This window comes from Acipenser ruthenus, chromosome 5 (genome assembly GCF_902713425.1).
Source record: "Acipenser ruthenus chromosome 5, fAciRut3.2 maternal haplotype, whole genome shotgun sequence".
NCBI lineage: Eukaryota > Metazoa > Chordata > Actinopteri > Acipenseriformes > Acipenseridae > Acipenser > Acipenser ruthenus.
In genome coordinates this window covers 63,150,127-63,168,584 of record NC_081193.1, presented here as the reverse complement: position 1 = coordinate 63,168,584, position 18,458 = coordinate 63,150,127, and the positions used below count along the sequence as shown (strand labels likewise).

Sequence of the window (18,458 nt, the reverse complement as noted above, 5' to 3'; positions counted from 1 at the left end):
CCTCATCGCATCCTATGGTTTCTCATACCATTTCTATGCTGATGATGCTCAGATTTTCCTCTCCTTCCCCACCTCTGACTCCACCATCTCCTCCCGTATCTCTCTGTCTGCTATTTCCTCCTGGATGCACTCGCATCACCTCAAACTCAACCTCTCTAAATCTGACCTCCTTTTCTTTCCCTCCTCCTCCCCCTCCTCTGATCTCTCTATCTCTGTTCCTCTGGAATCTACCACACTCTCTCTCTCTTCCTCCGCTAAGAACCTTGGAGTCACCCTGGACCCCTGCCTCTCTTATTCCCAGCACATCTCCACTCTGGCACGCACTTGCCGATTCTTCCTGAGCAACATCCGAAGAATCCGACCCTTCCTCACCAACTATGCTACCCAGCTCCTGGTCCAGGCCCTGGTACTCTCCCGCCTAGACTACTGCAACTCCCTCCTGGCTGGCCTCCCTGCGTCCGCCACCCGTCCGCTCCAGCTCATCCAGAACTCTGCTGCTCGCCTGGTGTTCTCTCTGCCTCGCTTCGCCCACGCTACTCCACGACTCCGCTCGCTCCACTGGCTCCCGATCACCGCTCGCATCCAGTTCAAGACTCTTGTACTAGCCTACAGATTGACCAGACTGCACCCAGCTACCTCCAGACCCTCATCTCTCCCTACACCCCCACTCGACCTCTCCGCTCCGCCTGCACGAGAAGACTGGCTCTACCTCCGCTACGCTCCCCTGCCTCCCGAGCCCGCTCCTTCTCCACCCTTGCTCCGCAGTGGTGGAACGACCTTCCTACAGATGTCAGGACTGCCCAGTCCCTGACCACATTCCGGCGCCTCCTTAAGACTCACCTCTTCAAACAGCACCTGTAGAACTCCTCTGTTGTATCCTGGGACACTATCACCCTTCATTTAAATATGCTTTATTTTGCTCTTATCTGCCCCCTATTTTACTGCATTTAATCCTGTACTTCAGAATATTGTAATCTGCCAAGTGTTTAACCTGTAGTATTTTGTACTTAATCATATCCTGATGTAACTATCACTATTTAATCATATCCTGATGTAACTTTCACTATTATCTGCTGTATTATTGAATTGTGGTTTGTCACACTTGAGAAAATTATTGTATTTCTTGCTCTTATTGTATGACTTGTATTGTAACACTTGAATGTATTTGTATTTGCTTGCGATTGTAAGTCGCCCTGGATAAGGGCGTCTGCTAAGAAATAAATAATAATAATAATAATAATAATATGTGGAATTACTTTCTCCAATTTCTGACTACAACAACATGTTAAGCAATCACTTGTCAATAGCCGCAGTATTCTCGGGTACCTGCAAGATTCCGAACGGCATAATCTCTTCAGTGTCTCAGGTTCTGCTAGATTCAGAAGTACAAGGAAGCCAAGTACATATCTATGTAAACAACTGGTGTTCTGTGAAAATGTGTTACATTTACTAAAATAAAAATAATAATAAAAATGCTTTTAAAAAGACCAAATTCCTAGTGACTTTTTTTATTTTGATTTGTTTAAGTATTACTATGCAGGACAGCAGCTATAATATTGTTAACTTTATAAAACATGTGCACAGATTAATCTACCAATTAATCAACTAATGCCCATAAATTAACCGATCACAAATTGCAATCGATTGACAGCTCTAATTTTTATATATATATATATATATATATATATATATATATATATATATATATATATATATATATATATATATATAATGATTTCCATTACACGAGAGTAGATGTTAAAACTTCATGCTGATTTGAACTCGGCTCTCGCCAAGATAAGCACCAACTAAGACGTAGCTTTACAGTAAACTAATGTGATCCATATGCGTCTCCATCCATTTACGTTTCCTTCCATATGATGATGTAGATATCCTTCTGTCTGGTGTTAATGGCTGAAGTGTAATGCTGGCTCCAGGGATCAGCTTATTTTGCCTCCCTGGCGCATCAGCACACACAACGGCTGCGATGCTGGCTCCGGGGATCAACCAAAGTGCGGCCTCCCCAGCGCATCAGCATGACAACCGTCTGGATTGAGCTAAGTAGGGTACATCTCTGGGGTTTTCAAGTGGGCACCTTCCATCCTCAGTGTTTCGTCGACTAGCCCACGACACCTCAAGAGGGCTCGGCGGTGATTCTGGCGTCCCAGCATCACCCCCCTCCGTCCCCCACTCAACTCAGCCCAGCTTACTTACCTGTCCCCAGCCAGAATCTTTACCACAGCCAGTTGCTGCTCCTCTCTGCTGCTTCAGATAAGTTCTTCACTGTGCGACGCAACTCTTGGCCACTGAATCCGACGTCTCTGAGAAACCGGGTTGTAGAGTGTGCCACAAATCCTCGACAACCCACTTCCACTGGGTAAACCCGAACTCTCCATCCTCGCTGTTCCACTTCAGTGGCTAGTTGAGCATACCGCAGTTTCTTCCTCTCATACGCCTCATCCACAGCGTCCTCCCATGGCACTGTTAACTCTACCAGGTGAACAAGGCGTGCTGATCCAGACCACAAGACAATATCTGGTCGAAGGTTAGTGGTGGCAATCTCAGGTGGAAAAATAAGCCGTTGACCAACATCTGCCAGCATATTCCAGTCTCTAGCAGCTTCCAGTTGTCCTGGGCGAGGATTGGTTTTAACACCTTTTCTTGGTGGTTGCTCTCCTGGGCGGAGGAATGTTGTCTTTTGTGTGTAATGTTTTGATGGAACAGGTGGCAACTTATTGGTCATGTTACGCTTGTCTTCCAATGCTAAGGCCAAACATCGCAGCACCTGGTCATGGCGCCAAGTAAACCGTCCTTGGCTAAGAGCCACCTTACATCCTGTCAAAATGTGCCTTAATGTTGCAGGTGATGAACACAAAGGACATGAGGGATCCTCTCCTACCCAGAGGTTTAGGTTCTGTGGTGATGGGAGAACATCATATGTTGACCTGATGAGGAAACGGATCCTGCTCTGTTCCATTGACCATAGGTCTTGCCAGCCAATCTTGCGTTGTTCCACACTCTCCCATCTCATCCATTCTCCCTGCTTGGCCTGGGAAATGGCCTTTATACACCTCATCCTCTCCTCCTGCTTTTGCACCTCGTTGACTACCAGCTTCCTTCTTTGAGCTGGGGCCGCCTTGTGCCATGTAGGAGGAGTTGAACTGAAACCAAGACCCCCTCTTCCATGCTGAACTTGCCCTATGATATCACCAATTCGAAGGGCAGCCTTTGCATCTTCCACAGCTTTCTTTGCCGCCCACTTTCTTCCAGTTTTCAACACAGGTGCTGCCTCCCTTACGCATTTATCGTGTGACTCTACTAATGTCATTTCCAGTCTGACCTTGGCGCACTTAAACTCCTCGGTTAGAGCAGAGACTGGTAGCTGCAGTATTCCTTTACCATAAAGTCCCACTCTGCTGAGGCAGCGTGGAACTCCCAACCATTTCCTGATGTATGAACTGATTAAAGCTTCCAGCTTCTCTACTGTTGTCAAAGAAACCTCGTACACAGTCAGTGGCCACAGCAACCTCGGCAGTAGACCAAACTGAAAGCACCAGAGTTTTAGTTTACCTGGTAGAGCGCAGCTGTCTATGCTCTTCAACCCTTCCACTGCTTGTTGTCTAACTTCTCCCACACGAACTGTGTCCTTTAGATCCCCGTCGTACCATCTCCTAAGACTCTTCACTGGCTTCTCAGACACTGTTGGTATTGCCTCACCATTAATGAAGAATGTTTTATCTACTACTTTGCCTTTAATTATAGAGATGCTCCTTGATTTAGTGGGCTTGAATTGCATTCGTGCCCATTCAATGTTATTGGTTAATTTGCCCAATAATCGATTAGTGCAGGCTACTGTTGTAGTCATGGTTGTCATGTCATCCATGTATGCTCGAATTGGTGGTAGTCGCATTCCAGAAGCCAAGCGCTCTCCTCCTACTACCCATTTTGATGCCCTAATGATTACTTCCATTGCCATGGTAAAAGCCAGTGGAGAAATGGTGCATCCTGCCATTATTCCAACCTCTAGGCATTGCCATGTAGTGCTGAATTCTGAAGTTGAAAAACTGAATTGCAAATCTCCAAAATAGGCTTTCACTAAATTTGTTATTGTCATCGGTACACTGAAAAAATCAAATGCTGCCCAAAGTAGTTCATGTGGCACTGAACCATATGCATTAGCCAAATCCAGGAATGTCACATGGAGCTCCTTCCTCTCCTTTTTAGCTGATTGAATTTGTTGCCAGATCACATTGATGTGTTCTAAGCAACCTGGGAAACCTGGAATGCCCGCTTTTTGTATTGAAGTGTCAATGAAGCAGTTCTTTAATAGGTAAGCTGACAAACTCTGAGCAATAATGCTAAAGAAAATCTTGCCTTCTACGTTTAATAGGTAAATGGGACGGAACTGACTGATGCTTGTAGAATCTTTTTCTTTAGGTATAAAGACTCCACCTGCTCGGCGCCATGCTCTTGGTACAACCTGTTTTTCCCATGCCACTTTCATCAATTTCCACAGAATTCGTAGAACTCCTGAAGCACTCTTGTACACTCTGTACGGAACTCCATTAGGCCCTGGAGATGATGAAGCCCTTGCTTTTTTCACAGCTTGCTCTATTTCTTTCCACTTAGGTGCACAGTCCTCCATTTGGTATTCTGGTGGATTGATAGGTGGGATGTCTGACGGAATTGACATAGGCTCCTGCCTTTTTGAATCTGTATGTGTTTCCTCCAAATATCTCTCCAGCTCAACCTTAGATGCTTTTAGTGTGCCATTCTTCTCACTGGTGAATAACTTCTTTACAAATTTGAATGGGTCTTTATAAAAGTTAGCTCTCGCACGCTCCTTCTTTTTGTAGCGTTTCCATAGGCGCTCAGCTCTGCGCAATGTTGCAAGCTTATCTTTTATGACCCTTTGTAAGAGATTGAGTCCCTCCTTCTGACTTTGTTCTGCTCTTCTCCATTGGTTCCTCAGCTGTCTCCTTTCTCTAACTAAGCGTTCAATCTCCTGCTGCCGTCTAGACTTTCCAGGAATAGTTTTTCCTTCCTTTTTTCAACTCCAAACCTCTCACTTCCATATGCGTAGATGATGTCCCCAAATTTATCCAGCTTCTTTTCAACTGTTCCACTTAATCTTTCCAATGCAACGCAGAGATCTGTGTTTACTGTGTCCCATGCAGTTTTCTCACAAGCTCTTGGCCATTTTATATATATATATATATAAAAACTGAATTTTTGGCTCATATTTGTGTCCCAAACATGCAGAATTACAAAAATTGTAATATTATACAAAAAAACATAGTTCCTATAGTACTACCAATATGCACAGCATTGACATTATTTTGACCCCCAAAATACCACAAAACATTGCTACAATTTCTCAGACAAACAAATGCCCTCCAAAACGAACTACAAGACGCCACATTTCTTCATATTATAAACCGAAACCCATTCATTTAAAAATAACGCCTATACATCGTTTCCATGGGCAGCCAACTCGAGTGCTGTCCAATTTGCCTGATTTCTTCCAGAACTCGAGTTGGTGAAAAGGGAGGAGTTTGATAGGAGTGATCACGTGATTTGGCAGAATACTACCGATTTCCACTAGTTAAAGGTCAAAATATTAGCTGCTGTCAGTACTAGTTAAATTGTTTATGATTTAAAAGATAAATCCATCCAGATATTCTTACACATTTGTCATGCACTACATATGCCTGTGACAGACTGGTATGCAAAACATTTGACCACCCTACTAGAATAGCGACACTTGGAGTACATGCTGTGATTGTACGTTACCAACTATGAACGATGTCTTTTCTTTTTCTGAAATCCTGATTGTGTGACTGCTCTCGCATTTGGCTACGCTCCATGGCAGCAATGCTCCTGAGGACGCATTGGATACGCGTCACAGGTTTTTGCACAAGCAAGGTGTAGCAGTCCTGAATTTGATTATGCAACACAAGGAGAAATAACAATATTACTACGTTACACATTCCTACCTTATGAATTTGAGATGAGGTTTACTGGAATGAAAAATGTTGGCAATGGAGTGACTGGGATGAAGGGATTGCTGCCAAATGAAATATTGCAGTGTTGTAAGATGCATGTGATTTTTTTTTTAAGACGATTCCTATCAGGACGTTTCCTCCCAACTGGTCTATGCTTAGAGAGTTGAATCCATAATGCGAAGGCAAAGGACAACGTTGATACAACCATCGGGGGTACGCAACCAAACAAATGACAAGCGGTAAATTCGAAAGCACAGGCAGACTTAGTTTGCGAAATAGGTATATCTCTTAGTAGTCTTCTCTTTTTTTTAATTTTGAGATTCTTATTTTTTGTATACTTGATTTTTAGGTACTTCGTCATTATTAATATTATTTGATACTATTCCTAATTCTAGCTAAGTTTAGACTTTTCTGTGCTATCAAAGTGATTGGTTGTTGATCTGTTGTTTTAACCCTTTCTAGGCAAAGTACTTGTTAGACTAACATTACCAGGATACTTGCTTGTTAACTGTTTTAGATTGTCCCAGGTACAACTGAGACCTGTGTGATTGCAACTGCGATCAGACTCCCTATATAAATTGCCTCAGTAACACAGCTGTGCTGTTTTACTCATCCCAAAATGCAGGCTCTTCCCTGCCTATACGCTATGCCTTTGCTCACGGTCTATACTGCTCCCTGCTTCTGCTGCCTCCTAACTGCCAGTTTGGCCACTTTATCCACTATGACTTTCTCTGCTATCCCAGTCCTCCTCGCCTCTCGCATGCGCAAAATCTCTCACCAGCACTGCTCTAACCCTTCCAACCAGATCTCTCTACCTTTGCCACCACCCTCTGCTCCTTCCTCCTGCTCTCGATCTCATGCCCTCTGGAACTGTCAGTCAGCCTGCAAACGAGGCTGACTTCATTTCTGCCTACGCCTCTCATCTCGCTCTTGATTTTCTGGCCCTACACAATGCTACCCCCGCTGCTCTCCCCATTCCTCAGGGTGAAGTACTATCCAAAATGATAGAGGAAAAAATAATACTTGCCATTGAAAAATACCCAGAGTTGTATGACAAAGGTCATCACAATTATAAAGATACAGAGGTGTAGCGGCCTTAATGCTGGCTCCAGGGCTCAGCCTATGTGTGGCCTCCCTGTCGCATCAGCACACACAATGGTGGTTATGCTGGCTCCAGGGATCAACCCAAGTGCGGTCTCCCTAGCGCCACAGCATGGCATCTGTCTGGAATGGCACTTTAAACAATTAATTATTTTTACACTTAGCATTGTTTATCCCATACTGAAGTACTACAGACTTATCTTGTGAATACAACTTTCAAACCTGTTGGTCAACAGACATTTTCATGGCAACGGAAACAAAACAAACAAATAAACAGAATATCGTGGGTAAGCTACTTATGGGCAGCAGTGTGGAGTAGTAGTTAGGGCTCTGGACTCTTGACCAGAAGGTCGAGGGTTCAATACCAGGTGGGGGACACTGCTGCTGTACCGTTGAGCAATGTACTTTACCTAGATTGCTCCAGTAAAAACCCAACTGTATAAATGGGTAATTGTATGTAAAAATAATGTGATATCTTGTAACAATTGTAAGTCGCCCTGGATAAGGGCGTCTGCTAATAAATAATAATAATGTGTGTATATATATATGTGTATATATATATATATATATATATATATATAATCTTTTAATGAATGGTGCTGGAGAACTGTACTGTAAACTTCCCTGTGCTCGCTTTGTCCTCTAGGTGGTTCAGAGACGACATAAAATATGATGGTTCTGTGGCGGTACAGGCAATTCACACAGACCTATAAGCTGCTTCAGAGGCGGTTTTGAACCATCATAACTCCTCTGTGTGAAAGCACTTAAAGACTTGTGGATATCGGTATATGTAAATAGGCGGCTGGATGGTTTAATATATTCTTTTAAATCAAAGTATAAAAGCAGATGAAAATAAAAAAGTTGTTCCTCTGGGATCTATAGTCTGACCAGTCTTGTTTACACTTTACATTCACAACCTGAGTATTGCAGAAGATACTGTATTGTATTCTAACGGCTCTTCGCTTGACCAGGTTAATAAAAACTGCCAGGAAGCTTTCAACATCATTCAGCAAAATGTGTTGAATTTTAAACTGGTCAGAAAAAAAAAGCAATGGTTTTGACAAAAAATAAATATCTTTATCTTGAAGACTGGAAGGTTCCTGCATTGAACTAGTAAATAATTACAACTATTTGGGAATTTGGATTTTACAGCACATATAAAAAAAAACATTTAAAAATTGGATTATTTTTTAGATATAAATCTTTTTTTTTTTTTTTTTTTTTTTTTTTTAGAACAAACTAGGAAACAACTGATCTTGAGTATATTTTTGCCTCGGATTGACTATGGTGACTTTAATTTATAGAATCTACTACTACAGTCTTAAGAAAACTGGACCCTTTGTACCATTCTGCATTGAGGTTTATAACCAACCTGGGTCATTCTGTTCATCATTGTGATTTATATAGATTGGCTGGTCTGACTTCTTTAAAGTAGTTCAAAACTAAAAATTGACACCTATGTAGCAGAGACATGTTTTTGTTTTGGTCGATTTTTGTAATTTGTTAAACTTGATTGTATTGGCTGTGCTCATTTGAATTTGTGTGTTTTTTATTTCTATTTATGCAATCTTTTTGACTTCCTTAAAAAAAGAGATTTTAATCTCAACGGGACTGTCCTAGTTAAATAAAGGTTAAATAAATAAAAAATACTTATGCCAAAGTATCTATCATGTTTTCTGTTTATCGTTGTGTCACAGGAGAGGTGATGCTTGGAGATGGAGTGTAGCGCAAGAGGAAAGCAAAACACAGTCCTCAAAGTGCAATCCAAAACACTATTTACACTATTTACAAAAATGGGAATAACAACAAAATGGCCAGCAGTCTTCTTATCCTTTCTCAGAGTCAGACGGATCCAACGTGGGCTCCCTTTAGCACTACCGCCCAGTTTCTTTTCCAGCCCGGGTCACAAGAAACACCAACAGATTAATGGTTTTAGTTTGTACAGAAACAAGAAAAATGCCTGGGCTCTCTCGCATCTTGTCTCAAGTCCCCCTAGTGAACTAACCCCCTCCAGCCAAACAGTTCCCTATATGCACCACCCCATAAATTCGTCCTCAGCCATTCAGTATCAAATTGGTTAATTGCTTAACCACAATACTAATGAAGTGTAACAGAGCATATGTGTAGCTGCCCTTATCAAGACGGCTGTCGCAACCCGACTAGACCCAATGTCAGTTTCATCTTGATAAGGACATGGACACCATACTTAACTTCTTAGAAATACCTTCACCCTGTCTCAGTCATATTTACTGTATATACTTTGTGATTGAGCTGCAGCAATGACACAACCTGGATGACTGCATGTTGTGATGTTTTATTTATTTAAACAAATAGGTGAAATTCTGCATCCCTCTGAATTATTTTGTCACACCTGGAGGTAAAAAGTAATTATTATAAGTAGTAAATAGCAGTGGTTTTCAACCTTTTCATTTCAAGTACCAGTGTTTCCAGTAGGAACCACAGTGTGTACCAGTAACTGTGCAATCTTAAGTGGCTATTAAAATAGAGACCTACTCCATTACAACCGCTTTTTTTTTTTTTTTGTTGTTGTCTGCAATTCTCTGAAGATGTGATGGCTTCATCTAATTATTTGACTTCACCACAAACAACTCTGGCTTGTTCCCCATCAGTCAGTTTGTAGCAAATACCTCTCCTGGTAATTTCTCATTTCTCTGATTCAGTGGTACAAAACAGATTGATACATTATGATAGCGAGATTAAGGGAGTATTACGGTTGGGAAATCGCATCGCCATAAAGACAGCTACCACTGAATACCAGTTGCAAGCCTGTCAGGTATCAGTACTGGTACGTGTACCACAGGTTGAAAACTACTGATCTATAGGACATATCAACACTGAACATTGAACTTGGGTAAAAAAATGACTACACCCAACAAGTGCTCCAAACTAAATTGTTGACTAGTTGCCACTTTAAAAATTAATATATATATATATATATATATATATATATATATATATATATATATACATACATACATGTATTTGATCATGTCTGGTGCTCTATTTGTGAGGTGTGCAGAGACACTTACTCGGAATTGTGTTTGCGGCCTCGGTATGCCAATACAACTGTAAAAATGTCACCACCCCAAGCGAGAGAAATATTCTTCCAATTGGATTTTAATCAATGTGGAAGTTACTTGCCATTGATTGGTACTCAATTGTAAACGTGAAGGAAGACAGTTTTTCTTTTTTTGAAATCAAGTTAATGAATGGATTTATTGAATACCTGCCGATAACTACTTCAAGGTAATTCCGAGTATGAGTAACGAGTTTTTGCACACCCCTATTATTAATTTTCTGAAATGTTTCTTGCTTATTCCATCCATCCGATTACTTTTCAATTACTTTCAGGTTCAGTTCAAACAGCTAAATACTATACAGATACTGACATTGCTAGTTCACAAATAGAAGACACTTTCAACACACAAAAACATTACTATTTTTGTTAAGTACTTTTGCTGGTAGAAAAATGTTGAAATTGAAGAGTGCGATTAGTTGACAACCATTTTTTTTTAGGTTGACTATTTGGTGCTATCCCTACTCTGAACCTGGGTTAAAAACATTTTGTTTCTGCTTCTGCTGTGACTTCAAATAAACCTGTCATGTCTTAATTAAATAGTTATATTTTTCAAACATGCCATCAAAAAGTTTTACTTTAAAACATATACAATTAAGCAATAGGGCCCTGAAAGTGAAATTAAAATAAAGGATTTAAAAATGTTTTTTCTAACTTTACCTTTTTTGACATCTTTTTAAGTTCTATTGCTCTTTGTAGCTTGGCTGTATTGGTACACGTGAATTCACTTCTTATCCTTTGCTGAAAAATATTGAAACTAAAAACACACAGCATTAATTTAGTATTTTGATGTCCGAGCTATGTTTATGGCCTACTGGCATTATCTTAGCAGACGCGTGTAGTTTTTCAAATATTATCATATTTGAAAAACTACACACATTAAGGCAAAAGTATATTTATGTTACTAATGAGGGCCATGTCAGTGGCATTAATAGTCATGTAGGTGCCTGAATTAAAATGCAGTTTTCCAATTGCTACATTCAACCAAGGAATTAACCACATAACAGGTCTTACTTTGTGCACAATATATATATATATATATATATATATATATATATATATATATATATATATATATATATATATATATAAGCCATTTCAAATATAAACCTGTGTATACCTCCGGAGCGTAACAATTACCCGTTTAATTTGCAGTTCGACGCAAAACGTTTTTTTTTTGTTTTTTTTGTTTGTTTTTTTTAAATATGGAGCTGTGACGGGGTGTGGGTAATCACTGACACAGGAGACAGAAATTGTGTTTGAGAAACACCGCACAAGTGCTCAGATTTATTTGTATTTTTGTTATTTTTTTACTGATTTCTTTTAGCCCGCAGAGGGTATATTATGGTATCCAGGACCTCTGGAGTGCCACGGCAGGGTACACAATATGTTGTGGGGGCACTCTCAGGTGCTCAAAGAATAATGAAAACGAAAAGGCAAAAAAGAAAAAGGGGAAATAAAACACAGTAATGGAAACTACAAAATAAAGGTGCTCTGCAGCGGTTTTTCCCCAATCGTCGCTACCCGTGCGACTCGGGTCTCCGTCCTACACTCTGCTGTTCCCTCAGCTATTTCTGGACGCTATCTGGGTCTGCCCAAGGATTCCCCGCTCTCTCTCTGTTTCTTTAGTTTATTCTCTTTTGAGTTTCTTTTGTTTTCTCTCCCGTCCGTCCACGGTCTTGCCGAGCAGCGTTACCGCTAGCTCGTTGTTAGGTCTAAAGGGGAAGGTCTGAGGAAACAACAAAGTATTAATTTATGGGTCCAGCAATCCCCCCCACGAGACACGCCCAGCCACTCGGAGAGAGGGAAAGCCAACACACCCACTTCCGCCCCTTTCTGTGTCACTGCCATGACTGACAGGCCAATCCCACGGGGTTGCCGTCCTCTTCCTGCAGCATCGTGCATACGTCTGACAGCCAGTCCAGGTCTCCTCTGTTACAGGAGCCCTTTAAGTTTAATTATAACTCTTGGGGATGCATTTTCATTGAAAAAGCAACTCACTTAAGGCAGAATGTTACTGTTGTTTTACAAAACTGGCCACTGATCTTTACACTTTTAATCTCACCTTGCTCCAAGATTACAAGAAGTAACTATGAAACTTGATGCTGTCATCCAGTCAAATATAAAAGAAGGACTGTGGCAGGGCTGAGGCCTTGTGAGTCTATAAATGTTTGAATTTAAGCCTGACAGTGCCGGAATGCCCCGGCTACACTTCCACAAGGACAACTTCTGGACAACAAGCTGCATGGTAGGGTTCATTGAAGGAAAACAAAATTGTTTAAACTTGGCGATAAAGGGTTCATTATTTTAATCTCAAGTGACAGTGTTGAAAGGCAGGTGAAACGTAGATAACATATAGGAAATACCATGTATCCAAAACAATATTTGTTTTTCAGAACAAAATAACAATAAGGAAATTGCTCAGCGGCACACACAAATAAAAACAAGTTTTACAAGACCGCAAGGCAAACTAGCTTTTATTTGTATTCTTCAATAGGCTCTAGTATGAAATAAAACGTACTGCTACAGACGTACAGGTTTACAAAACCAAAAAACGCATACAAAATAAATTAATACACTGATTAAGCTAAAAACAAAGTTCATGCTGCATAAAAAAAAAACAGTAAGTAATTTCTATGTACATAACAGTTCAGGCATTGCCCAAGACAGATCTAGTGTACCTCTTAGCTATAGTCCCTATTATTAATATCTAGTCGGACAGGTTGTCTTAGGAGGCAGCGATATGTTTCAGTGAACTGCTGGAAGAGTTAGCACATGCAGCTGAAATATGTACCGTACTTTAAATTTTTTAGGTTCACTTGGTTATTAGATTTAGAAAAAATATATATATTTTTCAATCCTAATGGGAGCCAGTTTACTGATTTCTATGCAAGATCTGAAATCAATACTGCTATGGTTAAGAATGCCCTGTACAGTACATTATCTGAGTTACTAACATGCAGCATTTATCAGTATATATGGACTACATATTTTATTATTACTTTTAGAAGAGAAGCAAATACCCACTAAATAAATAGTGATCATAGTCCTTTTCTTTAGACCCAACAAGTTCACTAGGTTGTGTTCAGAGCGGTGTTTAAAGAAAACAAAACAAAACAATGGACCAATGAAAAACTTGGACCCATCGAAATGCCTTGTTAAGTAATAGGCCCACTGCCACCTGGAGAGAAATGTTCTAGCATACATAAATCAGCAGTTTAAATATGTCTCTGAAGACCGAATTACAATTCCAAAGGGCAGTACTGGTGATATCACATGATGGGTCAAATAACGCAGATTTAGGTGTGTTTGTATGGACACACTTTTAGTTTCTGGATAGGACAGTTAATTGGATTTGAATGAAATATAACTCTTTGCTGCTTTTTTCGGTTAATTATACTTCTTAATCTATTGTGGACTGACCCGCAAGGACCATGGTTGCCTACCCTTGCATTAGAATCATATACAGGTAAACAAACAATGCTGCTTTTTCTTTTTTCACAAAACGTAACAAATCCTTTCTCCCTGTGTTTTTGTTTTTCACACAGTACACAAAACAGTACAATTTACAAATACATTTTGGGTAGCATGCAGTTGTTTCTACATTTAGAGAGCATGTCCAGTCATGTATTATGTTGACAACTGAGGAACATAGTTAAACTATAACTCTTTTACAAAATAAACATTCATTGCACATGATTATCCTTAGCTAGAATGGGGTGGAGGTACCTCAATTTGATGACAAATCTGAAGCAAAGGGAAAGTTTCCATTGGTCATTTGCATTGAAATAAAATTAGAGGAAACCCTTGCATTGTATTATTCATAAAAACATAATTTATGTCTCATTACATGTCGGCTGGAAGGTAAAACTAAATGTAAAAAACATAACACAAATAATCCTCTGGGATTCATGCAAGTTATTGCAGCTGATATTGAGTTATTTATTATTTTTTATTACTGTTTAGTAATGTCCATTTGCTGCATAACAAGCTTTTAAAACCACAGGGCCACATTCCAATTAGAACAGGATTAAACATTAGGATTCTGAATTGTGTTTGCCTGATAGACGGATGAGAAAACGCAGCTGGATTAAAACATTTACTTCTCCCATAACCACCTCACTGGTAACAAATTATTTTGAATTTCATATGTCAAACCTATAAAACTCCAGAATCACATCCATATGGTCAAAAACAAAAACATAAAAATTACTAACTAAACTGTCCAATTTTTCAAGAGGGCAATTGGCATAAACCGTACTGGATGTCAAGGCAACAAACTTCACTATTATATTATACATTGATTACATACTGTATACAGTATGTACAATATTAAATGACATCTGGAACTCACATTGTAATGATTAAAGGCAGTTTACTTTATTGCCTTTATTAAAAATGTAAAATATTTCTAATTAAAAAATACTTGCAATAATTGTTATGAAATGCTTGTCCTTCTGCATACATGATCAGGCAATAAGAATTCAGAATACTTGTCATCACCTTTGCTCTGTAATAGAGGTTTGTCAAAGTGGTTTAATATATTTATTATTTGAAATTCTGAAGCACAGTCTCTTCTCCCCCAGTCCCAGGATATATTCATATCCGATTCTTCTTTTGTCCTGGCAGTTTTAGCCTTCTATTATATCAGCAGCAAGGTTTAAGTCACTCCCAGTGATAGTGTGTTTTTAAAACCGAGGCGTTGCAAGAAGGATCCAAGGCTCTACTGAGAATGATGGTCACACTGACTACTATACCCTTTTTAAAACCCCACAGTCATAACAAAACATGCAATAAAACAGACTTAATAGGCCAAATAGAGTCATAGTTCAGGGCCTACTTATTAGTGTTGCATCATGACTATTAAAAGCCTCTAAAGTACATATAAAAGTAATAAAAAGCCAATGTCCAAAGCACATGCCACATAATAGCTATACTAGAGGACAAATCAAGTTCACTTATTTAACTTGCTAGCATAAATACACAATTTTAGATTTTACTCAATCAGAAAAGATTTCTCCTGTACACTCAATGTGCCACGTAGTCGTTGCTTAATTAAACTGGCAAATGAGAGAGGAACTTGACTTTGGTTGCCCATTCACCCATAGACAGAATTTAAATATTAAAAAGAAAATGTATAAGGTGATTTACATATGTATCTTTGATACAATACCTCCTACCACCCTCGAAATTGAATTTAGCTGCCACTCAAGGGACCCGCAACAGCATATGAATGTTAATAAAATATATTTTAAATTATACTGATTTTCATATTTTTTTAATAAGAGAAATGTAGGCTTCCACCTAGGACCAAATGACATATTAACAGATAATAAATCTGTCCAGTCTTGGAGCTCCAAAAACATTCCAACTTTATCTGAAATGATGCAGATTACTGACTTGTTGTACTGGACTCCTTGTAAAACACAAGGCAGACCTCGACTTCTACAAACCCAAAGATAATGCTGTGTTGTACAAAAGTACAGACTTAACAAGTACCAGCAGATGCCTGGATCGTTCTTGAAACGCTGCTTGTAATTAATACTGAAAGGTCAGAAATCTCACTAGATTGCACAATTTAGAAGAATTATTCATAATTTAAAATGTCTTCAGTGCAGCTAAAAAACTATAGGATCCCTTTTTGTACCAAAACTGAAACACTCCCTTTAAAACTGGGAGGTCACTTTTAAACGCAGGTTGGAAAAATTTGAATTACACGTAAAAGTTAACGACACCCCTTCACAACAGGGGAAGGAAAGGGAACACCTCTATCTTCTACCCACTGTAAAAATAGTCATTACACTTCTAAAAACAATACTTCTTGATGAAACTGTACAGTTGTTCCTTTTGTGTTCTCTATCTTCTGAAAAAATCTTTAAAACAACTACAGCATGGTAACTAGATATATAGTTTGCTAACTCAGTCTGAAAAAAAAAAAAAAGACCTACATTCCAACAATGGGAACTAAGTAAACATTAGGCTAAGCGAGAGCTCTGATGGGGAAGAAAGTAATTCACTATGAACCACAGAAATGAGTCCTCCAAGTTGTCATGGGAACAAAACAATTCCATCCCAGTGCCCAATGTCACGCTCTTCTTGGAGGCCAGATCATTCTTTTATGTTGGACAGAGAACTGCAAAACAGAAAAACAAATGTTAGTGCATGAAACAGGAATGTAAGAGCAGGACCATGAGTGGTTACCTTAGCAATGTATGTACACCTGCAGCATTACCTTGTGGTTGTCTTAAAGAAACATGCTCCATTCTTTATTATAAATTTGTTAAAAAGAACATTATTATTATTATTAAAAAGATAATATAAATATTTTGCATGACTAGCTTATAGTACTGATACAGGTATACACAGTTGTGGACAGATATAACATACAGAAGAAATTCTGTAGAATGACTGATACCAGAGCTCAAATAGTTATTTTCAGAATAGGGGTTAGCTTTGCCCTGCGACAAGTTCTTTGTAAGTGAAGGAAACAAAGTGGGAGAATGCTCCTTTAAGAAAGCTTGACATTGTGAAATTTCCACTGAGCTCCCTGTGAACTATTTTTAATGACACAGATACAAGACCTTTTTTTTTTTAGAACCTGTATATTCGAAAGGTCTTTTGAAAAACCACTGCATCAAATGGTCAAGCTAAGTAGGTCAAGTACAAATTACAGCAAAGCAAAAATGGTGAACAGAGCAAGTGTGAACAGGTGCAATAAAAGGAAGACATAAAAGGTAAAGTAAAATTCATTAGAAAGTTTTTTGCCAGGGCAAATATCGTTAGTAGACCATGCTTTAGTATCTGGAGCCAAGCAATGGGAATTAACCCAAAGCAATATAAATATAAGAGAATAGGATCTTTTTTTTTTTATCTCTCCTTGTGGTGTCTTCTGTTACTTGTCCCTCACAAAATCATTTCTGATACACAAGTAAAAGCTGGTGGTTGGATGTCGAGTGCCTAATTACTGTTTTTCATTCTGCTTTATTATTATTATTATTATTATTATTATTATTATTATTATTATTCAAGTGCTGATATTTTACAGTCTGTGGTGAAAAGTTTACAAAACATTGTTGTCGTTCATTGTCTACATGAAATAATAATAAAAAAAAAACACACTAATTTTAGGACGTATGAAATGGGTTGTGAAAAAAATGTTGACATGACAGCTTCTAACTAAAAAGGCTCTACAAAATCTAGAATATGTGCAAGTGTATGTCTCCTGGTAAAGGGTTCTGTTGATTGGTGAATGCCGGGTGTAGTGGTGGTGGTGGTGAGGGAATCTAAGAGAAATGGGGCAAACATTAAAGAAACGGGTGTCTATTGGCACTACAATAGGGTGTAGTGCTCAGGAATGAGGTGCTCATTGTAGATGCTCCTTATTCCTGTGGCTACATACATGTACACAAACCTCAATCCAGTTTTCACACGAATGCTAGCAACAACACAAAAGCAAATAAAAGAAAAAAAGTCAGGAATTACAGAAAACACTAAGGAAGGGAGAAAGAACAAAAACCACTAAGGAAGATAAATTGAACAAATCAATTATTTATACAAGAACAAAAAATGATAAAAGCAATTCTAAACTGAAGGTTCTTTTAAAAAAAATGCTCTAGTAATTCTCAGTATCTCCATTAGGTGGAGCTGTTTTTTCAATAGCAAACCCTTTTTAAAGTACAGCCAAATGACATTGCAATTGCTGTCTGCAAATCTGGCAACATGTGCATTAACCACGGGTCAGCAACTTGTCCATACACGGACACCCTTGTCCGTGGCAAGAGTTTTCAGTGTCTATGGCAGTGAATACGTCCAACACGCACGCATGTAATGTATGTAACTTCTGTTTTGTTTGTCCGTGGACAATATGGTGCCGACCCCTGGCTTTAACTTCTTGGTTGAATCTACCCCAAGCAATTATTAAAGCACGTTAGGCTTTTTAAAATAATCATAATAATATGACATTAAGATATGTTTTCATGCCAGTCACAGCCTTTTGTATTTGTTTTCCAACAAAAGATACTGATAGTGTTAAATAAAAAGTTAGGCAGTACCATCACACAGATTATTTTGATCAAATACTGAAATGTAAAACATAAAAAAGTACGAGTGATTATCAATATATAAAAATACAGTGCCTAATTTCTGTGGGACAATAATGGTTTTGAAGTACAGCGAATCCTTAAGGGTCTTTTATGAAAATGGAGTGCTCATCATGCCTTTCAGCACAAAGTAACTTTTCAGAAAGACACCCCTCT

At 38.9% G+C, this 18,458-nt stretch overlaps 1 protein-coding gene across 3 annotated transcripts in view; it reads right to left on the bottom strand.

The window, feature by feature from the left end:
* Positions 1 to 12,663: 12,663 nt before the first annotated feature.
* Positions 12,664 to 18,458, bottom strand: part of LOC117403063 (fasciculation and elongation protein zeta-2-like) — an 88,538-nt gene continuing 82,743 nt past the window's right edge. For 2 of the 3 annotated variants that reach the window (XM_034004943.3, XM_034004946.3), the window contains one exon: positions 12,664 to 16,336. In XM_034004943.3, the coding sequence (XP_033860834.1) occupies positions 16,320 to 16,336 (17 nt within the window). In that variant the 3' untranslated portion in view covers positions 12,664 to 16,319. Of the gene's footprint in view, positions 16,337 to 17,614; positions 17,639 to 18,458 lie in introns of all 3 variants that reach the window. The other variant, XM_059024358.1, reaches the window with a different exon arrangement.